The sequence below is a fragment of the Salvelinus alpinus genome, chromosome 2 (genome assembly GCF_045679555.1).
Source record: "Salvelinus alpinus chromosome 2, SLU_Salpinus.1, whole genome shotgun sequence".
Lineage (NCBI taxonomy): Eukaryota > Metazoa > Chordata > Actinopteri > Salmoniformes > Salmonidae > Salvelinus > Salvelinus alpinus.
The window spans coordinates 119,879,449-119,906,270 of record NC_092087.1 but is presented as its reverse complement, the minus strand read 5'-3'; the positions used below and the strand labels follow the sequence as shown (position 1 = coordinate 119,906,270).

General features: G+C 41.3%; 1 protein-coding gene and 1 long non-coding RNA gene across 4 annotated transcripts; one reads left to right on the top strand and one right to left on the bottom strand.

Moving 5' to 3' along the window:
- Positions 1 to 4,125: 4,125 nt before the first annotated feature.
- Positions 4,126 to 7,311, top strand: LOC139568505 (uncharacterized). Its single transcript, XR_011673619.1, has 3 exons — positions 4,126 to 4,259; positions 6,430 to 6,648; positions 6,926 to 7,311. It is a non-coding gene; the product is annotated as an uncharacterized lncRNA (long non-coding RNA).
- Positions 7,312 to 22,829: 15,518 nt separating this feature from the next.
- Positions 22,830 to 26,516, bottom strand: LOC139568502 (putative nuclease HARBI1). Of its 3 annotated transcripts, XR_011673618.1 has the most exons (10): positions 25,816 to 26,516; positions 25,552 to 25,728; positions 25,400 to 25,461; positions 25,231 to 25,317; positions 25,102 to 25,143; positions 24,860 to 25,033; positions 24,745 to 24,780; positions 24,092 to 24,646; positions 23,699 to 23,810; positions 22,830 to 23,604 (listed from the first exon to the last, which is right to left on the bottom strand). XR_011673618.1 is itself a non-coding variant. In XM_071390370.1 (8 exons), exons 5-8 carry the CDS (start codon positions 24,561 to 24,563, stop codon positions 23,234 to 23,236), a joined length of 1,071 nt encoding a protein of 356 aa, XP_071246471.1. In that variant the 5' UTR covers positions 24,564 to 24,646; positions 24,745 to 25,143; positions 25,231 to 25,461; positions 25,552 to 25,728; positions 25,816 to 26,516; the 3' UTR covers positions 22,830 to 23,233. The 3 variants fall into 3 exon arrangements, 2 of the variants coding, with proteins under 2 accessions (XP_071246471.1, XP_071246469.1); XM_071390370.1 differs by adding an exon at positions 23,907 to 24,022 and having other exon boundaries at positions 24,745 to 25,143; positions 25,231 to 25,461; XM_071390368.1 differs by adding an exon at positions 23,907 to 24,022 and having other exon boundaries at positions 24,092 to 25,143; positions 25,231 to 25,461.
- Positions 26,517 to 26,822: the final 306 nt, after the last annotated feature.

The following is a 26,822-nucleotide window of genomic DNA, read 5'->3' as shown; positions in this document are numbered from 1 at the left end:
TAAAATGTCCCACAAAATATGAAGCCAATATAGTATGCTATGTTCTCATGTTTCAGGAGTGTACATTTGGCTGCAAGGTGTGTTGGAAAAAGTGTTCAAGCGCTCATGCGTACCTGCTAATCTGATTTCACCAGAAGTCTGACATGAAGAAATACATCATTCATACACGAGAGTCAACATGTATTCTATGGGAATAGAGATCTGGTCTTTGTCAAGGTCACAGTCAAAATGTGTTATTCATTTTCCATAAGGCCATATCATTCCAAGGTTATTATAGTAAGGGAAAATTGAAACTAAAATTCAAATTCAAATTTGAAAACAATTTAGTAAACTGAGAAATAAAATGTAACCAATATTGAAACGATTGTCTTTGACTGAAAAACAAAAATATGTTTCGTTTTAGTTTTTTTCTAATGGGGTTTTTGAGCTTCTGAATCTGGCAGGTAAATGCTGTCAGTAGATGCCAATGTTTCAAATAGGCCCAGCTTGTGCATCACTATCACTAGCTATTACTACCTACTGGGAAAAGATGTCAGTTCAACTTTAGTTTTGATTTACATTTGGTTGGAATCCAAAAAAAACATGTCTCCGTATCATTTACTTTATTTGGTAAATATTTTCTTAACTCTTCTTGAACTGCACTGTTGGTTAAAAGGGCTTGTAAGTAAGCATTTCACGGTAAGGTATACACTTGTTCTATTAGGCATATGTGACAAATAAAGTTTGATTTGACTTAGTTGACCGGGGCAGGGGCAGAAATTGGACAAACTGACTTGTTGTAAAAGTGGCATCCTACGATGGTGTCACGTTGAAAGTCACTGAGCTCTTCAGTAAGGTCATTCTACTGCCCATGTTTGTCTATGGAGATTGCATGGAGGTGTGCTCGATTTTATACACCGGTCAGCAACGGGTGTGGCTGAAATAGCTAAATCCACTAATTGGAAGGGGTGTCCACATAGTTTTGTATATATAGTGTGTATGTAGGTTTAGAAATCAATAACTTGCTAACATCACATGTCATGTCTTGGCTATCATTAATGTGATGATGATTGTTTTATCAAATCGATTACCTATGTTTAGTTATTACAATGATTACATTAATCCTGTAACAATTAACTCATTTGCAATCTCAGGACACCACGGAAAAGTTTATTTAACGGGTTACCGTTTTCCAAATTAACTCTTAAAGATATAAATATCTCTTACATTTCAGTCATTAATTAATTGTTTACCTTCTATGAGTCTCATTCTGAATGTTGCAAAATCCTTAGATATCTGCACGAACCCTAGCATAAATGATGAATCAGCGATATACAAATTGGCTTAATTATTTATTTACTAACTAACTAACTAAAAACACAGAATTACATAATCACACAAATAGTTGGTTATTGGTTACTAACACAATGCAATGAATGGTCCCTGGTGGACTAAACCGATATGACGGCTTGGTAGACAACGGAATGGGGTGGGGACAGATCAGAGCGGGAAAGACAGAGTGGGAGAGACAGAGAGTGGGCTTATTGTACATACATGTGGAAAATACGGCCATCGTCAATATGGATATTTAGCACCCTAACAACCGCACTGCCCCTTTAACACTTGTAAAATAGTGAACTTTACCTCTGCTTTCCTATGCCAGGTGAGAAGCCCAATGTGTGCCAGGTGTGTGGCAAAGCCTTCAGCCAGAGCTCCAACCTCATCACTTGCAGCCATCAGCACAGTGGCAACCAACCCTACCACTGACCCCGCTGCCTCTTCGGCTTCCAACGCAATCAGAAGAACCACTGCACATACTTTCATTCTACGGCCCTGCTACCAGCTGACCTGAGATCAGTTTTAATGAGCAAGAGAACTGCTGCACATAGATAGCAACTCAGAGACTCTCACATGGTTGCTATTTTTTGCATTCTCAGGCTGATCGTCTTATTATTTTAGGTTATCAAACTCCCTTGATAGTCAGTGATTTACCTGTAAGGGGGTAGTTAAAGATATGTCCCTTTGAGATATAATACGTTTTAGCGCTTGACAAATATATTGATCTTGTGACACCCACCTAGCTTCTCTGGAACTGAGTCATCCTCTTCAGTTCTCTGGAATAATAACATTTACCTTACCGCATGACATTAGACATCATTCATACACGAGAGTCAACATGTATTCTATGGGAATAGAGATCTGGTCTTTGTCAAGGTCACAGTCAAAATGTGTTTTTCACTTTCCATAAGGCCATACCATTCCAAGGTTATTATAGTAAAGGAAAATTGAAACTAAAATTCAAATTCAAATTTGAAAACAATTTAGTAAACTGAAAAATAAAATGTAACCAATATTGAAACCATTGTCTTTGACTGAAAAACAAAAATATGTTTCGTTTTAGTTTTTTCCCTCTAAACTTTAGACAAAGTCTAATGGGGTTTTCGAGCTTCTGAATCTGGCAGGTAAATGCTGTCAGTAGATGCCAATGTTTCAAATAGGCCTAGCTTGTGCATCACTGTCACTAGCTATTACTACCTACTGGGAAAAGATGTCAGTTCAACTTTAGTTTTGATTTACATTTGGTTGGAATAAAAAAAAAACATGCCTCTGTATCATTTAGTTAATTTGGTAAATATTTTCTTAACTCTTCTTGAACTGCACTGTTGGTTAAAAGGGCTTGTAAGTAAGCATTTCATGGTAAGGTCTACACTTGTTCTATTAGGCATATGTGACAAATAAAGTTTGAATTGACTTAGTTGACCGGGGCAGGGGCAGAAATTGGACAAACTGACTTGTTGTAAAAGTGGCATCCTACGATGGTGCCACGTTGAAAGTCACTGAGCTCTTCAGTAAGGTCATTCTACTGCCCATGTTTGTCTATGGAGATTGCATGGAGGTGTGCTCGATTTTATACACCTGTCAGCAACCGGTGTGGCTGAAATAGCTAAATCCACTAATTGGAAGGGGTGTCCACATAGTTTTGTATATATAGTGTGTATGTAGGTTTAGAAATCAATAACTTGCTAACATCACATGTCATGTCTTGGCTATCATTAATGTGATGATGATTGTTTTATCAAATCGATTACCTATGTTTAGTTATTACAATGATTACATTAATCCTGTAACAATTAACTCATTTGCAATCTCAGGACACCACGGAAAAGTTTATTTAACGGGTTACCGTTTTCCGAATTAACTCTTAAAGATATAAATATCTCTTACATTTCAGTCATGAATTAATTGTTTACCTTCTATCAGTCTCATTCTGAATGTCGCAAAATCCTTAGATATCTGCACGAACCCTAGCATAAATGATGAATCAGCGATATACAAATTGGCTTAATTATTTATTTACTAACTAACTAACTAAAAACACAGAATTACATAATCACACAAATAGTTGGCTATTGTTTACTAACACAATGCAATGAATGGTCCCTGGTGGACTAAACCGATATGACGGCTTGGTAGACAACGGAATGGGGTGGGGACAGATCAGAGATGGAAAGACAGAGTGGGAGAGACAGAGAGTGGGCTTATTGTACATACATGTGGAAAATACGGCCATCGTCAATATGGATATTTAGCACCCTAACAACCGCACTGCCCCTTTAACACTTATAAAATAGTGAACTTTACCTCTGCTTTCCTATGCCAGGTGAGAAGCCCAATGTGTGCCAGGTGTGTGGCAAAGCCTTCAGCCAGAGCTCCAACCTCATCACTTGCAGCCATCAGCACAGTGGCAACCAACCCTACCACTGACCCCGCTGCCTCTTCGGCTTCCAACGCAATCAGAAGAACCACTGCACATACTTTCATTCTACGACCCTGCTACCAGCTGACCTGAGATCAGTTTTAATGAGCAAGAGAACTGCTGCACATAGATAGCAACTCAGTGACTCTCACATGGTTGCTATTTTTTGCATTCTCAGGCTGATCGTCTTATTATTTTAGGTTATCAAACTCCCTTGATAGTCAGTGATTTACCTGTAAGGGGGTAGTTAAAGATATGGCCCTTTGAGATATAATACGTTTTAGCGCTTGACAAATATATTGATCTTGTGACACCCACCTAGCTTCTCTGGAACTGAGTCATCCTCTTCAGTTCTCTGGAATAATAACATTTACCTGGAATGGATTGGGCTGAGAACTTCCCACCCTCCCTCTCTCTGTCAGCGTTACCCTATAAAAGCAGAGCCGTCTCTCCACTCTGCACTAGAACACCTGATTACTACAACCTTCAAGCGCGCCACCGCACCGAGGAAGAACACACACAGGTAAATACATCATTTAAAATACATGCTTTAGGTGTTGTCCTCATACTATTGTCCTCATGCCAATGACCCCAGACTTAATTGCTACAGAGAAATGTGTGGGAACAAGATCAGCCTTATGGTGACATACACGGGCGCCTGACTTTGTCTGAAAGTGAATTTTCATAATCTTAACATATTATATTATATGTGATATCATGGAACACAATCTTCAAAAAGGCAGTAACCTCAGCATGCGCTTAACTGTAGAAGCCTAGGGCTGTACAACGCACAGTAGGTTGGTGGCACCTTAATTGGGAAGAACGGGCTGGTGGTAACGACTGAAGCGGAATCAGTGGAATGGCATCAAATACATCTAATACATGATTTCCAGGTGTTTGATGACATTCCATTTGTGCCGTTCCCGCCACTTTTATAAGCGTTCTCCCCTCAGCAAGATACTCAGAAATGGGGGATACTGTCAGGCTTGTATAAATATGATACCAAATATTATGATCTCAGTATCTAGAGCAGCCTCCACTGAAATGGCATAGCCTTCTTTTGTTCATTTGATCATTTGTTAGATTTGTCTTATTTTTGGATACTACGTTTCTTAATAAAATGTCTACAAATATATGTTTTAGTGTAATGATGTTATTGCCTATGTTAGGTTGCTTTTCAACACTGAGTGGAAGACCCATGTATGCATCTATAAGTTATATTCTTCATGAATTAATGGGTAGCCTATTAATTTAAATGATCAAAATGGCTGAAAATATCAGTGGGCATTTCAATTATGAACGACGTGACACACCAGGATTTTATAGTCCTTTGTTCCTGGCACAGGTCAGATATATCAAGTTAAAAAAACATAATATAATATAATACTTTTCCAAATAAAAAGTTTGCAGTGTGAAGACATGTGCGTCTCCTGCCTGGAACAGTTACTCTCAAATAGTGATCATTTGAAACAGGCTCATTTGGCAGAGTTGAACAACTTTTTTCAGTGTTACAAACCAAAATCTGTCTTCTTTTCAATATACAGACGTTCGATTTAGTTTAATCTGCCTGTTCATTGGAATTTTCTAAATGGACAATTCCCATTGAACACTGCATGGTGATGAATTACGGCCACAACATCTGTTTGTTGAAAACAACAAGTAGACTGGGCTTAATGTTTCCGATGAAAATATGTCCTTTACCAAACTAATGTTGTTGCAAATTGTTTCGTTTTTAAATGTTTACAGTTTATTCTTTTTTTATTCACTTTGCCATAATGGAGTATTTTGTGTAGATCAGTCAAAATCCCTATGAAATCAAATGTTGTTCCTGTTTGTAACACCCAAAAAATGGGAAATAGTCAGAGGGGTGTGATACTTATTATAGGCACTGTAATGAAACTGAACCTCAAGAGACTGTTGAAGCCGCCATTTCTCAGAGTCCTACAACTACTGACTGGTTCTCAAGCTAGTTTTATTTTATTTTATTGTGAAACAAATGTGTTGTTAGTTTTAATAATTGAATAGTGCCTTATTTCAGTTATTGTTACAGTTGTTGAATTTACATGCATATCTCTTTTGATGTTGACGGAATACAAGATAGCTGGAAGGGAGGAGTTGTTACGTGTGATATAATGTCATACTGTTATATAGAATTTATCCTAGGCACTACTTTGTTGTTACTGTGGAACCTAGAGCATTGATACTAATTGAGTACTGCGCCTGCTCATGAATGTTCTGTGCTTGAACTTGAGCATAAGGAGCAAGACATCGCAAAAGACATGCAATGCCACTTAGTGCAATGGTGACTAATAATGATACATTGCACAGATACACTTTGCTTAAATGTTGTCTGAGTGTTGGAGTGTTCCCCTGGCTATCTGTAAAATAACAAATTGGTGCCATCTGGTTTGCTTAATATGAGGAATTTGAAACTAATTACACTTTTACTTTGATAAATAAGTATATTTTAGCAATTGCATTTACTTTTGATACTTAAGTATATTTAAAACCAAATACTTTTAGACTTTTACTCAAGTAGTATTTTACTGGATAACTTGAGTCATTTTCTATTAAGGTATCTTTACTTTTACTCAAGAATGACAATTGGGTAATTTTTCCACCACTGAATTGAATCAACTTAACCCTTAATTACCATCTTTCTCTCCTCCTCTCTTTCTCTCCTCTCTCTATAGTTGCAGCAATGGATTGTGCTTCAACTGATGTCACTTCACATACCAACAGCCAAAGCGTCTGCAAAAAAAACCAATGTGTTGCCAAATGTCCTACTGAATCAGGCCAAAACATATCAGGCCAAAACGTATCAGGCCAAAACGTATCAGGCCAAAATGTAACAGGCAATGTGAGCGGAAACATTTCCATTGGCAACCAGGCCAAAACCACCAGTCATACTGGTATGTAAACCCTATCCAGCGGGAGGGAATCTACATATAAATAAATCAATTCATATTTTATTGTTTTGTGGCCATTCAACATGGGAATATAACACATTAGACATTTCAAAGCATAAAGCAATTACATGTCCATATACATACACATTTCACAGCTCAGTTCCAGCACCAGCATAAAACATGGTTTATTGTTGCTCATAGCAGTGTTCAATGCAAACTCCAAATACTGACAACCACATTTATTTCAGCACTGTCCAATGACTCTCTCTTGTTCTCTTAGCTTAACAAACAACTCCCAGAAAAACTGTCGCACCCAGCATCACCATAGCCAACATAACAGGTGGCAAAGTGGGTCTCTACTACAAGGCAGAGAAGATGGCTCTCTGTGACCTCATCGAGGGGAGTCAACTCAGGAAGGGCCACTCCATTCTCATCCTGGAAAACACCTTTAAGAAGACCCCTCTTCCTCCTCTATGTCACTGGCTTCCAAGTAGAAAGTGACAATACACACACATTAAACTACATACACATTATTGATAAAAAATAAAGACAGAATATATCCCAGATAGGTGAAAAAGTGCTACAAGATATACTTTGATTGTATGGTCGAATTCAGCAATGTAATCAGTGTAGGTTTTTGATAAATAAATGTTACCAAACTGAGAATGTTAGTATGTGTTCTGTAAGATGTTATCATGTGTGTGTGTGTGTGTGTGTGTGTGTGTGTGTGTGTGTGTGTGTGTGTGTGTGTGTGTGTGTGTGTGTGTGTGTGTGTGTGTGTGTGTGTGTGTGTGTGTGTGTGTGTGTGTGTGTGTGTGTGTGTGTGTGTGTGATTACATTACATGATTGGGGTTGCCACCAGATATCCTACATACTGATACTAATTTTAACAAAGGTCAACAACACAATATTGTAATCAAAGTTTTATTTCTAAGGTTGTAGTCATTTTATTTCAAGCATACAGTGTGATGGTGCAATATACACTGCTCAAAAAAATAAAGGGAACACTAAAATAACACATCCTAGATCTGAATGAATGAAATATTCTTATTAAATACTTTTTTCTTTACATAGTTGAATGTGCTGTCAACAAAATCACACAAAAATGATCAATGGAAATCAAATTTATCAACCCATGGAGGTCTGGATTTGGAGTCACACTCAAAATTCAAGTGGAAAACCACACTACAGGCTGATCCAACTTTGATGTAATGTCCTTAAAACAAGTCAAAATGAGGCTCAGTAGTGTGTGTGGCCTCCACGTGCCTGTATGACCTCCCTACAACACCTGGGCATGCTCCTGATGAGGTGGCGGATGGTCTCCTGAGGGATCTCCTCCCAGACCTGGACTAAAGCATCCGCCAACTCCTGGACAGTCTGTGGTGCAACGTGGCGTTGGTGGATGGAGCGAGACATGATGTCCCAGATGTGCTCAATTGGATTCAGGTCTGGGGAACGGGCGGGCCAGTCCATAGCATCAATGCCTTCCTCTTGCAGGAACTGCTGACACACTCCAGCCACATGAGGTCTAGCATTGTCTTGCATTAGGAGGAACCCAGGGCCAACCGCACCAGCATATGGTCTCACAAGGGGTCTGAGGATCTCATCTCGGTACCTAATGGCAGTCAGGCTACCTCTGGCAAGCACATGGAGGGCTGTGCGGCCCCCCAAAGAAATGCCACCCCACACCATGACTGACCCACCGCCAAACCGGTCATGCTGGAGGATGTTGCAGGCAGCAGAACGTTCTCCACGGCGTCTCCAGACTCTGTCACGTCTGTCACATGTGCTCATGTGCTCAGTGTGAACCTGCTTTCATCTGTGAAGAGCACAGGGCGCCAGTGGCGAATTTGACAATCTTGGTGTTCTCTGGCAAATGCCAAACGTCCTGCACGGTGTTGGGCTGTAAGCACAACCCCCACCTGTGGACGTCGGGCCCTCATACCACCCTCATGGAGTCTGTTTCTGACCGTTTGAGCAGACACATGCACATTTGTGGCCTGCTGGAGGTCATTTTGCAGGGCTCTGGCAGTGCTCCTCCTTGCACAAAGGCGGAGGTAGCGGTCCTGCTGCTGGGTTGTTGCCCTCCTACGGCCTCCTCCACGTCTCCTGATGTACTGGCCTGTCTCCTGGTAGCACCTCCATGCTCTGGACACTACGCTGACAGACACAGCAAACCTTCTTGCCACAGCTCGCATTGATGTGCCATCCTGGATGAGCTGCACTACCTGAGCCACTTGTGTGGGTTGTAGACTCCGTCTCATGCTACCACTAGAGTAAAAGCACCGCCAGCATTCAAAAGTGACCAAAACATCAGCCAGGAAGCATAGGAACTGAGAAGTGGTCTGTGGTCACCACCTGCAGAACCACTCCTTTATTGGGGGTGTCTTGCTAATTGCCTCTAATTTCCACCTGTTGTCTATTCCATTTGCACAACAGCATGTGAAATTTATTGTCAATCAGTGTTGCTTCCTAAGTGGACAGTTTGATTTCACAGAAGTGTGATTGACTTGGAGTTACATTGTGTTGTTTAAGTGTTCCCTTTATTTTTTTGAGCAGTGTACTTACAGGGAGCACAAATATATATAGCAGAGACAAATTCTGCACATTTACTCATTACATTTGTTTTGAAAATCATTTTAACTAGAATGTTAGATGAATGCAGTGTTTCCCCAACTAAAGGTTTAATGATTAGTTGAATCAAGTGTGTTAGTGCTAAGGAGAAAACTAAAATTGAACTACTTTCACGCCACATGGCTCTGTCCACCCACCCTACAATTCTGGAAAGAAACCATACACAAACTGTCCACCCTTTTGGGTCACAGCATTCCACTCTCCCCAATCTTCTGCCTTCTTGGAGATCATCAGTCCATTTCTATTGCCTTAAATATATCCAAAAAAACAATATTTCTCAACTACAAAAACAGAATCCAACAGTCTATTTTGTCAATGGATTAACCTCCTCACAGACCACATCACAATGGGAAAAAAAACAGCATCCACCAAAGACAAAATCCAGTCCTTGAACGGAAACTGGACCCCACTCCTCAACTCCTTGCAGCTACAGATGAGCTGATCCCACCCTAGTGTTTCCTCTGACACCCAAGTTGCTATTAATATTTATTTGTATACATTATATGGAGCAGCAGTTGAAAGGTACAACGTTTGATAGTTGATTGATGTTGTACAGTCAGGTCCATAATTATTGGTACTCTTGAAAAAGGTTAGCAAAATATACTGAGCTATATTGAATGCAATTTTTTTGGGGAAATTGTATTCTTTTAAACTACCTGTTTTGAATACTCCCCTTGCGAGGTTAAATACACTGAGCCTTTAAAGAGAGAACACGTTGGGAGGAATTCTAGACTATTTCTCCAAATATAATCTTTCCAGATCCTTTATGTCCTTTGTCTACTCTTATGGACTGCCCTCTTCAATTCAAACCACAGGTTTTTAGGGTTTCAAGTCCAGAAACTGAGATGCCCATTGCAAAATGTTGATTTTGTGGTCAATTCACCATTTCTTTGTGGATTTTGATTAGTGCTTGGGGTTACTGTCTCGCTGGAAGATCCACTTGCTGCCAAGTGTCATTCTCCTGGCAGTGACAACCAGGTTCTTGGCTAAAATGTCCTGGCACTTGGTAAATTGCATAATGCCGTTGACCTTAACTGGGTCCCCTGGACTTTTTTTAGTTTGAAGCGCTGTCACAATGCCACCATTAAGATGTTTAAAACTTGTCTCAGCAGCATACATTTGAGATTTTTTGATGCAACGAGGGTAGAAATTGCTTATTTGGTCGATATTACTTACAACGCAAAGCCGAGCTGTTTTATCGAGGTACAAATATCCTGTGCTTTTTCATTTTGCGCATAAGTGTCTACAAACTCAGCTTGTCTACATTGTAACTGCAAAGCATATATGGCTCAGCCAGGACTGTTACAATTGTAAAAAAATGTACACAAATTATGTGTAACAACACCCTGAGTGCATTGGACATGAAACAACGACACAAATGTAATAGCACAACAAAATATATATATATAGTTTTACATTTGCAGGTGACTACACTTTTTCTAATTTCAGTCACTAGTTAGCACAGCCACAGTCATAAACCCCAGCCTCATACTATAATTTCTTAAAATCTGATTTTAAATCTCAACCCAAACCTTAATCACACTGCTAACCTTATGCCTAGCCCTGACCCTAACCTTAAATTAGGACCTGAAAGCTCATTTTTGTTTTAAGAAATGTTTACATTATAACCAATTTTGACTTTGTGGCTGTGGTAGCGCGCACCGGAGGGAAGCAAAACCTCCCAGTGGGCAAAACCATTAATCTTGAGGCAACGGGAAGGGGTTGTAAAAAATATATATAGATTATTATATAATATATAAAATGTACATATCTCTTTTAATACAGACTAGCTCAAAACATTGCTAATCACTGAAAATTACAACTTACCCATTGGGGATCATGATCCTTTTCTGGTAAGGAACTGGTGATGCAAAAACATACGTTGCACCCCTATTTCGAATGTGGGGATGCAGCTGCTCCACTTGCTCCATTGCTCAGGCACCTATAGTGACATACTTGAGCAAGGATGACTAAGGGGCCTTACAGATATGTTGTGTGTATGGGGTACAGTACAGAGATGGGGTAGTTGTTTAAACAAATCATATTGAACACTATTATTTCAAACAGAGTGAGTCAATGCAACCTATTATTAGATTTTTGAAGTCAATGTTTTCCCCTGAACTAAGCTTGCCATAACATAGGGGTTGAACACTTATCTAACATTTTGTCTTAGATTTTTTGTTTTTAAATGTTTACATTTTATTCTTTTTTTATCACTTTGACATTTTTGTGTAGATCAGTCAAAACCCCTAATAAATCAAATGTTGTTCCTGTTTGTAAACAAATTGAAAAACGTCAGATGGGCATGAATACTTTTTATAGGCACTGTAATGAAACTGAACCTCAAGAGACTGTTGAAGCCACCAGCAATCATAGTCTCACAACTGCTGACTCTGGTTCTCAAACTAGTTTTATTTTATTATAAAACAAAAGTGTTGTTACTTTGAATATTTGAATAGTGTCTTATTTCAGTTATTGTTACAGTTGTTGAACTTACATGCATATCTCTTTTGATGTTGATGGAAAACAACATAGCTGGAAGGGAGGAGATGTTATGCATGATATAATGTGATACTGTTATATAGCATTTATCCTAGGCACTACTTGGTTGTTACTGTGGAACCTAGAGCATTGATACTTATTGAGTAGCCTACTTTGCCTGCACATGTTCTGCACTTGAACTTAAGTTTGATCGAAAAAGTAAAGTTAACATTACCTCCGTTTCAAGTATCATTATTACTGTTTGTATAGAAGTAAGAACACAACACCTAACGCCAATATAAAAAAAAAACAGTAACAGAGAGCAAAGTACAATATGGAGAATTTAGCAAACTAGACATTTGTGGTAAGTACTTTGGGTCTGCCAACTTCATGAACCTTCACCATTCTCAAATAAATTCTGATTGACACCAACCCTTGTCTCGTTTAAAACCGTTCAATTAGCAGATGGAACCAAGACATCACAGAAGACATGCAATGCCACTTAATGCAATGGTGACTAATAATGATAAATTGCACAGTTAAACTTTGCTTATCGAGATCTGTGCTTTATGTGGACAGTTTGGACGAGGAAAATTATTTAATTTAGTCAGTGGTGTAAAGTACTTAAGTAAAAATGCTTTACAGTACTACATAAGACGTTTTTGGGGTATCTGTACTCTACTATTTCTCTTTTTTGTCAACTTTTACTTGACTACATTTCTATAGAAAATAATGCACATTTTACTCCATACATTTTCACTGACACCCAAAAGTACTTGTTACATTTTGAATGCTTAGCAGGACAGGAAAATTGTCCAATTCATGCACTTGTCAAGAGAACATCCCTGGTCATCCTACTGCCTCTGATCTGGTGGACTCACTGAACATATGCTTTGTTTGTAAATGTTGGAGTGTGCCCGTGGCTATCTGTAAATGGAAATAAGAAAAAGTGCCATTTGGTTTACTTAATATAAGGAAATTGAAATGATTTATAGTTTTAATAAAAAAGTATGTTTAAAACCCAAATACTTTTAGACATCACTCAAGTAGTATTTTACTGGGTGACTTTTACTTGAGTCATTTTCTATGAAGGTATCTTTACTTTTACTCAAGTTTGACACTTAGCTACTCTTTCCACCACTGAATTTAATCAACTTAAGCCTTAATTACCCTCTTTCTCTCCCCCTTTCTTTCTTTCTCTCCTCTCTCTATCGTAGCAGCAATGGGAGGGAATACTTCACATGATGGTGCTACTTCACATACCGACAGCCATAATGACAGCCATAATGACAGCCATAATGACAGCCATAATGACAGCCATGACGACAACCATGTTGACAAAAGTCAACACATATCAGGCCAAAAAATATCAGGCGATATGAAAGGCAATTTTTCCATTGGCAACCAGACCAACACCACCAGTCATTCCGGTATGTAGCCCAATCCAACAGGAGGGAATCTATATGTGAATGAATAAATAAATACATTCATATTTTATTGTTATACCATGTGGCCATTCCACATGGGATTATAACAGACATTGATATTAGACATTTCAAAGCATAAAGTAATTACATGTCTATATACAGTGGAGCAAACAAGTATTTAGTCAGCCACCAATTGTGCAAGTTCTCCCACTTAAAAAGATGAGAGAGGCCTGTAATTTTCATCATAGGTACACTTCAACTATGACAGACAAAATGAGAAAAAAAAATCCAGAAAATCACATTGTAGGTTTTTTAATGAATTTATTTGCAGATTATGGTGGAAAATAAGTATTTGGTCAATAACAAAAGTTTATCTCAATACTTTGTTATATACCCTTTGTTGGCAATGACAGAGGTCAAATGTTTTCTGTAAGTCTTCACAAGGTTTTCACACACTGTTGCTGGTATTTTGGCCCATTCCTCCATGCAGATCTCCTCTAGAGCAGTGATGTTTTGGGGCTGTTGCTGGGCAACAAGGACTTTCAACTCCCTCCAAAGATTTTCTATGGGGTTGAGATCTGGAGACTGGCTAGGCCACTCCAGGACCTTGAAATGCTTCTTACGAAGCCACTCCTTCGTTGCCCGGCGGTGTGTTTGGGATCATTGTCATGCTGAAAGACCCAGCCACGTTTCATCTTCAATGCCCTTGCTGATGGAAGGAGGTTTTCACTCAAAATCTCACGATACATGGCCCCATTCATTCTTTCCTTTACACGGATCAGTCGTCCTGGTCCCTTTGCAGAAAAACAGCCCTAAAGCATGATGTTTCCGCCCCCATGCTTCACAGTAGGTATGGTGTTCTTTGGATTCAACTCAGCATTCTTTGTCCTCCAAACACGACGAGTTGAGTTTTTACCAAAAAGTTCTATTTTGGTTTCATCTGACCATATGACATTCTCCCAATCTTCTTCTGGATCATCCAAATGCTCTCTAGCAAACTTCAGACGGGCCTGGACATGTACTGGCTTAAGCAGGGGGACACGTCTGGCACTGCAGGATTTGAGTCCATGGCGGCGTAGTGTGTTACTGATGGTAGGCTTTGTTACTTTGGTCCCAGCTCTCTGCAGGTCATTCACTAGGTCCCCCCGTGTGGTTCTGGGATTTTTGCTCACCGTTCTTGTGATCATTTTGACCCCACGGGGTGAGATCTTGCGTGGAGCCCCAGATCGAGGGAGATTATCAGTGGTCTTGTATGTCTTCCATTTCCTAATAATTGCTCCCACAGTTGATTTCTTCAAACCAAGCTGCTTACCTATTGCAGATTCAGTCTTCCCAGCCTGGTGCAGGTCTACCATTTTGTTTCTGGTGTCCTTTGACAGCTCTTTGGTCTTGGTCATAGTGGAGTTTGGAGTGTGACTGTTTGAGGTTGTGGACAGGTGTCTTTTATACTGATAACAAGTTCAAACAGGTGCCATTAATACAGGTAACGAGTGGAGGACAGAGGAGCCTCTTAAAGAAGAAGTTACAGGTCTGTGAGAGCCAGAAATCTTGCTTGTTTGTAGGTGACCAAATACTTATTTTCCACCATAATTTGCAAATAAATTCATTAAAAATCTTACAATGTGATTTTCTGGATTTTTTTCCCCTCATTTTGTCTGTCATAGTTGAAGTGTACCTATGATGAAAATTACAGGCCTCTCTCATCTTTTTAAGTGGGAGAACTTGCACAATTGGTGGCTGACTAAATACTTTTTTGCCCCACTGTACATACACATTTCACAGCTCAGTTCCAGCACCAGTGTACAAATACATCAAAATAAACAATGGTGTATTGTTGCTCATAGCAGTGTTCTCAGCAAACTCCTAATACTGACTTCCACATTTATTGTAGTACTGTCCAATGACTCTCTCTCAAATCAAATCAAATTTTATTTGTCACATACACATGGTTAGCAGATGTTAATGCGATTGTAGAGAAATGCTTGTGCTTCTATTCCGACAATGCAGTAATAACCAACGAGTAATCTAACCTAACAATTCCACAACTACTACCTTATACACACAAGTGTAAAGGGATAAAGAATATGTACAGAACGGGATAGGCAAGATGCAGTAGATGGTATAGAGTACAGTATATACATATGAGATGAGTAATGTAGGGTATATAAACATAAAGTGGCATAGTTTAAAGTGGCTAGTGATACATGTATTACATAAAGATGGCAAGATGCAGTAGATGATATAGAGTACAGTATATACATATACATATGAGATGAGTAATGTAGGGTATGTAAACATTATATTAAGTGGCATTGTTTAAAGTGGCTAGTGATACATTTTTACATACATTTCATTAAATTCCCATTATTAAAGTGGCTGGAGTTGAGTCAGTATGTTGGCAGCGGCCACTAAATGTTAGTTGTGGCTGTTTAACAGTCTGATGGCCTTGAGATAGAAGCTGTTTTTCAGTCTCTCGGTCCCTGCTTTGATGCAGTTGTACTGGCCTCGCCTTCTGGATGATAGCGGGGTGAACAGGCAGTGGCTCGGGTGGTTGTTGTCCTTGATGATCTTTATGGCCTTCCTGTGACATCGGGGGTGTAGGTGTCCTGGAGGGCAGGTAGTTTGCCCCTGGTGATGCATTGTGCAGACCTCACTACCCTCTGGAGAGCCTTACGGTTGTGGGCGGAGCAGTTGCCGTACCAGGCGGTGATACAGCCCGACAGGATGCTCTCGATTGTGCATCTGTAGAAGTTTGTGAGTGCTTTTGGTGACAAGCCGAATTTCTTCAGCCTCCTGAGGTTGAAGAGGCGCTGCTGCGCCTTCTTCACAACGCTGTATGTGTGGGTGGACCAATTCAGTTTGTCCGTGATGTGTACACCGAGGAACTTACTACCCTCTCCACTACGGTCCCGTCGATATGGATAGGGGGGTGCTCCCTCTGCTGTTTCCTGAAGTCCACAATCATCTCCTTTGTTTTGTTGACGTTGAGTGTGAGGTTATTTTCCTGACACCACACTCCGAGGGCCCTCACCTCCTCCCTGTAGGCCGTCTCGTCGTTGTTGGTAATCAAGCCTACCACTGTAGTGTCGTTCGCAAACTTGATGATTGAGTTGGAGGCATGCATGGCCACGCAGTCGTGGGTGAACAGGGAGTACAGGAGAGGGCTCAGAACGCACCCTTGTGGGGCCCCAGTGTTGAGGATCAGTGGGGTGGAGATGTTGTTACCTACCCTCACCACCTGGGGGCGGCCCGTCAGGAAGTCCAGTACCCAGTTGCACATGGCGGGGAGACCAAGATTGGTCGGACCAGCGTTGAACCGACCTGAGCGCTGGAGCTTCTTGTTTTAGTTTCTGTTTGTAGGCTGGAAGCAACAAAATGGAGTCGTGGTCAGCTTTTCCGAAAGGAGGGCGGGGGAGGGCCTTATATGCGTCGCGGAAGTTAGAATAACAATGATCCAGGGTTTTACCAGCCCTGGTAAAACCTTGTTCTCTTAGCTCCACCAAAAACTGTGCATCTCTACTACAAGTCAGAGGAGATGGCTCTCAGTGACCTCATCGAGGGGTGTAAACTCAAGGGCAACTCCATGCTCATCCTGGACGGCACGGTTAAGAAGACCAACCTCCCTCAGAGCCTCTATGTCACTTGCTTCCAAGTAGAAAATGACAATACTCAATCATGCCCTGAGGAAGGCCCAATTTATGGGCTGTACAACCTCCTGGCAGAGTATGCTGAGGGTCAGCCCAAGTCCTACATCCTCACTGCCGACAAAGAGGTGAAAATAGCTGAAACAGGAAAGATCTGGGTGGATGAGGACGGGGTGGATCACAACCCCAAAAAGTAACGCCAGATTGTAGTCATTTTATTTCAAGCATACAGAGTGATGGTGCAATATACTTACAGGGAGCACAAATATATATATATATAGCGGAGGAAAAGCCTGCATATTTCCTCATTACCTTGGATTTGAAGATCATGTGAACTAGAATGTTAGATACAGTGCATTCGGAAAGTGTTCAGAACCCTTGACTTTATCCACATTTTGTTACGTTACAGCCTTCTTCTAAAATGGATTAAATACTTTTTTCTACACACAATACCCCATAATGACAAAGCAAAAACAATTTTGCAAATGTAAATGTATTAAAAACACTGAAATAACTTATTTACATACGAATTCAGATCCTTTGCTATGAGACTCAAAATTAAGCTCAGGTGCATCCTGTTTCCATTAATCATCCTTGATATGTTTCTACTACTTGATTGGAGTCCACCTGTGGTAACTTCAATTGGTTGGACATGATTTGGAAAGGCACACACCTGTCTATATAAGGTCCCACAGTTGAAAGTGCATGTCAGAGCAAAAACCAAGCCATGAGGACAAAGGAATTGTCCATAGAGCTCCAAGACAGGATTGTGTCAAGTCCCAAATCTGGGGAAGGGTACCAACACATTTCTGCAGCATTGAAGGTTCCCAAGAATACAGTGGCCTCCATCATTCTTAAATGGAAGAAGTTTGGAACCTTCAAGACTCTTCCTAGAGCTGGCCACCTGGCCAAACTGAGCAATCGGGGGAGAAGGGCCTTAGTCAGGGAGGTGACCAAGAACCTGATGGTCACTCTGACAGAGCTCCAGAGTTCCTCTTTGGAGATGGGAGAACCTTCCAGAAGGACAACCATCTCTGCAGCACTCCACCAATCAGACCTTTATGGTAGAGTGACCAGACAGAAGCCACTCATCACTAAAATGCATCTAAAGGACTCTCAGACCATGAGAAACAAGATTCTCTGGACTGATGAAATCAAGAATTAACTCTTTGGCTGAAAGCCAAGCATCACGTCTTGAGGAAACCTGGCACCATCCCTACGGTGAAGCAAGGTGGTGGCAGCATCATGCTGTGGGGATGTTTTTCAGAGGTAGGGACAGGGAGACTAGTCAGGATTGAGGGAAAGATGAACGGAGCAAAGTACAGAGAGATCCTCGATGGAAACCTGCTCCAGAGCGCTGAGGACCTCAGACTGGGGGCGAAGGTTCACCTTCCAACAGGAGAACGACCCCAAGCACACAGCCAAGACAAAGCAGGAGTGGCTTCGGGACAAGTATGAATGTCCTTGAGTGGCCCAGACAGAGCCCGGACTTGAACCCAATCAAACATTTCTGGAGAGACCTGAAAATAGGTGTGCAGCAACGCGCCCCATCCAACCTGATAGTGCTTGAGAGGATCTGCAGAGAAGAATGGGAGAAACTTCCCAAATACAGGTGTGCCAAGCTTGTAGCGTCATACCCAAGAAGACTCAAGGCTGTAATCGCTGCCAAAGGTGTTTCAGCAAAGTACTTATTAAGTAAATGTGATTTTTCAGTTTTTTATTTGTAATATATTTTGTTGTGTTGTAGTTAGCGATGGAGATTTCAGGGTTTTTGTGGTTTTCCTAAGCCAGGATTCAGACACGGCTAAGACATCCGGGTTGGCAGGGTGTGCTACAGCAGTGAGTAAAACAAACTTTGGGAGTAGGCTTCTAATGTTAACCTCTCGTGGGGACGTGAGACGGTAGCGTCCCACCTCTTCAACAGCCAGTGAAACTGGTGGGCGCCAAATTCATATACAGAAATACTCATTATAAAAATTCAGAAAACAAAACATATTTTACATAGGTTTAAAGATGAACTGCTTGTGAATCCAACCACGGTGTCAGATTTTTAAATGGTTTACGGCGAAAGCTACATTACGATTATGAGAATATAGCCCACTAAACAAATCATTACAAACAGTAGCCAGCCAGCTAGAACAGTTACACAATTTAGAAATAGAGATAAAATGAATCCCTTACCTTTGATGATCTACATATGGTTGCAATCAGCAGACATTAATTTACTCAATAAATGTTCTTTTTGTTCGATAAAGTATCTTTATAGCCAAAAACCTCCGTTTTGTTCACAGGTTTTGTTCAGTAATCCACAGGCTAAAACGCAGTAAAAACAGGAAGACAAAAAAATCCAAATTGTATCCGTAAAGTTCATAGAAACATGTCAAACGATGTTTATATTCTAACCTCAGGTTGTTTTTAGCCTAAATAATCAATAATATTTCAACCGGACAATGACGTCGTCAATATAAAATGTAAACAAGAAACGCACTCTCTCAGTCTTGCGCAGGAAAAAGCTCTGTGACACGGCAGGGTCCACTCATTCAGACTGCTCTTACTTCCTAATTTTTCAGGATACAAGCCTGAAACAATTTCTGAAGACTGTCGACATCTAGTGGAAGGCATAGAAACTGCATTTTGAGTCCTAAGTCAATGGATACTGTATTGGCATTGAATAGAAAACTACAACAACAACAAAAAAACGACTTCCTGAATAGATTTTTCTCAGGTTTTTGCCTGCCAAATCAGTTCTGTTATACTCACAGACACTATTTTAACAGTTTTGGAAACTTTAGAGTGTTTTCTATCCATATCTACCAGTCATATGCATATCATATATTCTGGGCCCGAGATACAGGCAGTTTAATTTGGGCATGCATTTCATCCAAAATTCCGAATGCTGCCCCCTACCCTGGAGAAGTTAACATGCATGAAACCCAGGCTTTTTTGGTTAAAGAAGTCAACAAATGAGAGCACCTGGAGAGTGGGAGTGGAGCTAGGCACTGCAGGACCTGGATTAACCTCTACATCACCAGAGGAACAGAGGATAAGTAGGATAAGGGTACGGAGTAAAAGGAGCAGGTTTCTGGGCACGATAGCATAGATTCAAGGCATAGTGTACAGACAAAGGTAAGGTAGGATGTGAGTACATTAGAGGTAAACCTAGGCATTGGGTAATGATGAGAGAGATATAGTCTCTAGAGACGTTTAAACCAGGTGATGTCATCGCATATGTAGGAGGTGGAACAACATGGTTGGTTAAGGCATATTGAGCAGGGCTAGAGGCTCTACAGTGAAATAAGACAGTAATCACTAACCAGGACAGTAATGGATGAGGCATATTGATATTAGAGAGAGGCATGCGTAGCCAAGTGAACATACAGTATGGGTCCAGTGAGTGGTTGGGCTGACTGGGGACACTCAGACTCCGATGCTAACAAGCTAACAGTTAGTAGGCCGGGGCTAAACAAGCTAGCAGTTAGCAGACCGGGGCTAGCAAGCTAGTAGTTAGCAGACCGAGTTAGCAAGCAAGCAGTTAGCAGACCGGGGCAAGCAAGCCAGCAGTTAGCAGACCGGGGCAAGCAAGCTAGCAGTTAGCAGACCGGGGCAAGCAAGCTAGCAGTTAGCAGACCGGTGCTAGCAAGTTAGCAGAAGGGCCTTTGGGGGACGTCGCGATGGAGGTAAGTCTGTTTTTGCCTCTTCGTGCGGTGACGTCGATAGACTAGTAGAGTTCCAAGTAGCTCTAGGTAGCTAGCAGGCCGCGTTTAGCGGAATGGGCCTTCAGCGGACGTTGCGCCTGAGGGGCCTGTTGGAATCCTCGGGCAGATTATGTCGGTATTCCAGTCGTAGAGGATCGGCGGGGTTCCGTGCCCCGTACCGGCAGTAGAAGGGGTCCGGATATTGTAGCCCAGGAGTGGGCTTCGGTGGTAGCACAGGAGCCCTGGCTGGGCTAGCTTCAGGCTAATTGGTGCTTGCTCCGGGATGGAAACGCCAGAAGTAGTCACCCGGGATTGCGGTTAGCTAGTTGCGAAGATCCAGATGAAAATGTTCAGAGATTGCGGTAGGAATCCGAGGATATGGAGAGAGAGAGAAAATAGGTCCGTTATGCTCTTGTCACAAGCCGGCTCATAGCCTGTGACAAAAATGAGGGGACACGAACAACAGGTATAGGCCAATTTAAAAGTGTTCTTTATTATAAACAAACTATTAACTTAAACTAAGAAAAAGGAATGAGGTGTGGAAGTATCATGATGTAAGGTGTATGTAAAGTGTATGGATGCGTGAATATGTGTGTGTGAACATGACTGAGTGAAAACTATGCAAAACTACAAAGGAACAAACAAATCATGAGCATACCTGGAGGAGCAGAGAGAGAGAGAAGTGATTAGTGACAGTTTTATACCCTGAGCCCAGGTGGCTCCAATCACTAACGACCCTCCTCTGCCTGCAGGAGGAACCGCCCCCTGCACTGCAGAGGAGGAGCCGTGACACTCTGGTTTGAGGCACATTGTTCGGACTGGCGAGAGCTTTCCGAGCTAAAGGTTAGCTGATGACCGCTAGCAATGGTTTGCTAACTGATAGCTGGTAGGTAGTTAGCTGGCTAGCTTCAGTTGAGGGATTCCAGATCCGAAGTAAATAGAAATACTTTAGAAAAACCAGATCCACGCCACATTGGGTGAGGCGGGTTGCAGGAGAGTATTTAGAAGTTGAGGTATAGGAAAATATTTTAAAAGATATGCGAAGAAAAGGATGTAAAAAGATATATACAAGGGACACGACAGGACAAAGACAAAGACGTCTGACTGCTACGCCATCTTGGATGCAAGGATGTAGATGATACTGCCTGATGTTCCATGTTGATTACTGCTGTTATTGCATTGTCACACCTTTACATCTAGGATTATTTTTACTTTGAAATAATAATAACAAGCCTCATGATCTTAATTCAACTGTCCTACCGCATCAGAACCCCAGATATTTGCTTGTTTCACTCCACTGGTTTACTCCATTATTTATTAATAATATTATTGTTATGTTATTTGTTTTATTATTTTTTTAACACAAGAAAAAACAAAACAATATGATCAGAGTTTATGAGAAAAACGAAAAGAGCATGTGCAGGAGACGTAGAAAAACCCTGAGGCTTGTAAGGCACTGTATCCTTTCAAATGATTATGGAGTAAAAAATCCAAAAAACTATCTTGGTTCAACAAACACCGTGTAGTGTTTACAATGAAATTGTAATGTAATTGGAAACAAACACTGTGTCACGCCCTGGGGCCTGTTGCACAAAACTAGGATAAGGGATTAAGCCAGGATATCTTGGTGATCCTGGCTCAATTGATCCGTAATCCGGTTGCACTAAAGATGGATAGGGGGCAGGAGGATATGTTATGGTATAAATTACCATGGAGATTTATTCTGTGGAGCTAGCCTGCTCCAGACCAGGCTAAATTCCAGGATCTATTTAATCTCATCCCTAATGTCAGTCAGCAGTCACCACAAATGGAAACCAATAGTTATTTCACTGCTCACTATACATTGTTATCACATATAACTAGACCCACTGTTATTATTTAAACGTTTGTGATCATTAATTTCAATGATTTTGGATAAAAAATGATTTTTAGATGATGTTGCTATCATTAGATAATTTACAGTTTCCCATAGACTATAAGGCTATATATAAAATGATAGAATATTAGGGCCACAGAGGGGAAAAAAACACAAGTCATAATATTGTAACCAGTTGTTTTAAAGGAGGACAGTTGTTAAAATGACAGATGTGGGGCATTTCGTGAAATTGTACTTCAGTATGGTTTCATAAACAAAGACATGCTGATGTGCCAGAATATTAAGTATCACATTGTCATAAGTATCAAAACTGTAAAAACAATATGTAGCTTTTCTGCAGAAAGAACCAGCCTCATAAATTTATGACTTTATCCTTTTTCTTCAGTGTGGCCCTAGTACTCTGTCATATAAACAAATACACATTCCATATGAATATAAAAACACAATGTGTAACATTATGTTCCTTTATTGAATAAGGACAAAACAAAGCAGGTAAACCATCAGCTCCTTTCGAAACTGAAGTCACAGTGACTCTACAAGATGGAAAGCACAGAATCCAAGCATATTATACAAAATGATACATACACATTCAAAGGTCTGTATATAACACACCCTGCATGTCTGCACACTAAAATAAATGCAGGACAAATCCATACACATCAACTGAACAGACAAATGAATGGATGCAGTAGCCTCCCTGCAGCCTTGTATTACACACAGTATACCGCACAAACATCATAAGAGGCCAAATTCGTCAAAAAACGAACCCAAAAAAAACCAAATTCCTCTGCCACCGCAGGACATATTTAACCAAAATTGAAAGCACACATACTAACTAAAGTAATTCAACACATATTGGTCCCTCAGCAGCCGACCACTGTCGTCATCAGGGAAGATTGCCGGATTGTCCCAGTCCATGGCTGGTGGCACTCTGGGGGCCCTCTCCTTCCTCAGGCAGGCCACATTGTGGAGGACAGCACAAGCCACAGTAATATCACATGCCCTAACAGGGCTGACCCTTAATTTGTGAAGGCAGTGAAAGCGTGCCTTCAGGAGGCCAAAGGTCATTTCAACTCTGGCCCTGGTCCTGGCATGGGCATGGTTGTAGGCCTGCTGTGCTTCCTGGGGGTCTGTGAAAGGTGTCAGGAGAAAAGGCTGGCAGCCATACCCCCTGTCTCCCAGCAACACACCAGAGAATTCACCTGTCAACACAAAATCTCATCATTACTACCTCATAAACACAGTGATATTCTTGACACAGCCATGATGGTTATAAATAGGGGTTGTGTTGCTTACCTTGTGATAGGCACTGATAGATTTCAGAGGCCCGAAAGATTCTGGAGTCATGGACTGAGCCAGGCCATTTTGCCACAACATTGCTGATCACACAGTCAGCATTGCAGACCATCTGAAATCATAAGATGAGGAATATTACACCAATCAATGCACATCACTGGCAATGCAGAGTGTTCGTCAATGGACAATATCAAAAAGTTATGTTCACCTGAACATTAATGCTGTGAAAGGATTTCCTATTCACAAAATCGGCCTCATGGGCACCTGAGGGGGCTTTTATCCTTATGTGTGTGCAGTCCACTGCACCAATGACATTGGGGAAACCTGTCACACAAAGTAATGAGTATCCTACTATGTGTTAACAGTTGTCCTGTAATTTGTAGATCCTCTTACCTGCAATCCTATAGAACTCCTCTTTGATGTCACAGAGTCTTCTGTGGCCAGGGAAGGAGATGAAGACATCTGCTAATGCTTTGATAGCCAGACACACACTCCTTATTGTGCGGCAAATTGTGGCCTTGTTCAGCTGTTCTGCATCCCCCACTGAGTACAGGAAGGCTCCACTAGCAAAAAAGCGCAAGGCCACACAAACCATTTGCTCCACACTCAGTGCATGGCTCCGTGCAGTGCGGTGCTTAATCCTGGGACCCAGTAGTCTGCATAGATACCTGATGCCATCTGCAGAAAACCTGTATCTTTCATATAGATGGTCATCAGGGAAGGCCAGTGGGTCCAACCGGTCCCTGAAGACCCTTTCTCGCCTGAAGGCTCTCCTCAGCACAAGTGCTTCTTCATCCACCACATCTCGCACGAATGGGCATGCCATTGTCAGAGCAGAAAGGAACACACAATTTTGGGCCTTCATATAGGCTAGTGGCCACACCTGGTGCTGGGGGGGTGGGCAAAAGAGGGCGATGCCTTATAACGATGACTTGGTTGTACTGATTGCTGGGAAAATAAAAAAAACCTTAGAAAGATGCCACCGTCCTGTGTGCTCACAATAAGAGCTCATATGTCAGGGCTCACTTGACTTTACGAGAATATACCTAATTTTTATTTTGAGCTGTGTCATCTTCTTGGAGCTGGGGGAGGAAAGAAAAATAATGATTAATACATTTGTGTTACAGTTAGCATACAGTGTACATTGAAGGCATATCTCACCTCCCTCTCAAGTTTTTTTATTTCAAGGTCCAGTTTCCTAATTGTCCTCTTTTTTATTTCGGACTCCAGTGCAAGATTTTCCATCTTTTTCTTCTTGTACTGAATGTCTATGTCTGCCAGTTCTATTTGGCGCCGGAGGTGGTTGCCATACAACTTTCTGATAGCTTGTGAGCTCTGTGAACACAATACAATTAGCGCAGCTGGAATTTGGCAGGATGTGGTGTCCTTTTATTAATACGCACTATGTTGCCAGGCTGGTTTTCCCACTGTATAGCATCTGGGTCCTGTAAAAGAAATTAGATTTTTTGATTTTGATGAGGACTCCTCACCATTGTAGAGTAAATAGTACTTTCACAGTCTTAACATGATACCTCATGCCTTCTGGAATCCAGAGAGATGGTCTCCTCCTCATCATCGTCTCCATCATGTGCTGTTGCTGCTGCACTGGGGCCTTCACCCTATCACATTTAATCGGATTCATATTGAAGCTAGTAGACAAGACATGCCAGGCCTACAGTATGCCTTTGATGGAGTACTCACTGGATCAGCATCGTCTGGTGCTTGTGCTGGTGGCTCTAACAGGAACACAGTGCTGCCAGACACTGCAAGGCAATAGGTAAACCAAAGTCAGACAGTCCAAATTGATTCAATATGAATGTGGTTGTATCCCATGTAGAGATGGAAGGACATACCTTGAATGAAGCGGGTGGCATCTTGGGAGGAACCTATGCTCGTCTCTTTCCCCCCAGGGATCCCCTCTAAGACGGGCCTGCCTTTATTTAGCTCCAAGGCCATGTCCTCTGCTGGGGTAAGGTCAGCCTTTGGTGACCCACCACCCGTGCCTTGTCTGTGGGTATTCTTTTTCACTGCTAAAACAGTACAGACAATGTGTGAGCAGGCACCTTCTGGGTACAATATATGCTTGTGCTTTGTTAAATATTAGTCAGGGACCATACCATTCTGCAGAATGTTCTTGTATTTGATTTTGACCTGCTGCCATGTCCGTTTTGGCCCGTTCATGTTTAATCTACACACACACACACACACACACACACACATTTAATGGAGTCACACTGCAAAAAATTACTTGGTATTTTTGTCTTGTTTTCAGTAAAAATATCAAAAAATGTATCACAGCTTTATACAGTGTGATGGAGTTACTTTACACAATTTCACTCATATCTGCAGTGCATTTCAATTAAAAATTTAACCGTTTCATAATTACAGTACAACTGCATTTTTGGAGATGTGAATTAAATATTTGAATTGTAATTGTGATGTTTCAGCGGAGCGGTGAGTGTGTAATTGTGCACTACTTACGCATTCAGGCGGTCTGCAATACTTTGCCACGCTTTTTCTCTTTGCTTTATCACTGTGGCGGTGTTGCCTTTCTTCTTAATTATATCTTTTACCTCCTCGTATGCCTCCATGAGGATTTGTGCTTCCGACGGGGAAAAGTACGCGGCTCTAGTTGCCATGGTAAATCAGTTAATCTGTGATCTGTGGCGGGGTCTATTTGAGTGAGCCGTGAGCGCGCACCTATCCAGGATTGGTTTCACCTGGCTTAATGAATCCGTGTCTGCTCATCCTGGCTTGGTCTTTGTGCAACCAATTAAGCCTGGACGCACATGTTTTGGTTTCATTGAGCTCAGCTGAGTCATTTATCCCGGATGTCTTAATTCTACTTTTGTGCAACAGGCCCCTGACCATAGCTTGCTTTGTATGTTTGATGTTTTGTTTGGTCAGGGTGTGATCTGAGTGGGCATTCTATGTTGTTTGTCTGGTTTGTCTATTTCTGTGTTTGGCCTGATATGGTTCTCAATCAGAGACAGATGTTTTGCGTTGTCTCTGATTGGGAACCATATTTAGGTAGCCTGTTTTGTATTGTGGGTTGTGGGTTATTGTCTATGTGTAGTGTTTGTGTCAGCACTTTGTATTAGTTTGTCAAGTGTTCTTCATTTTC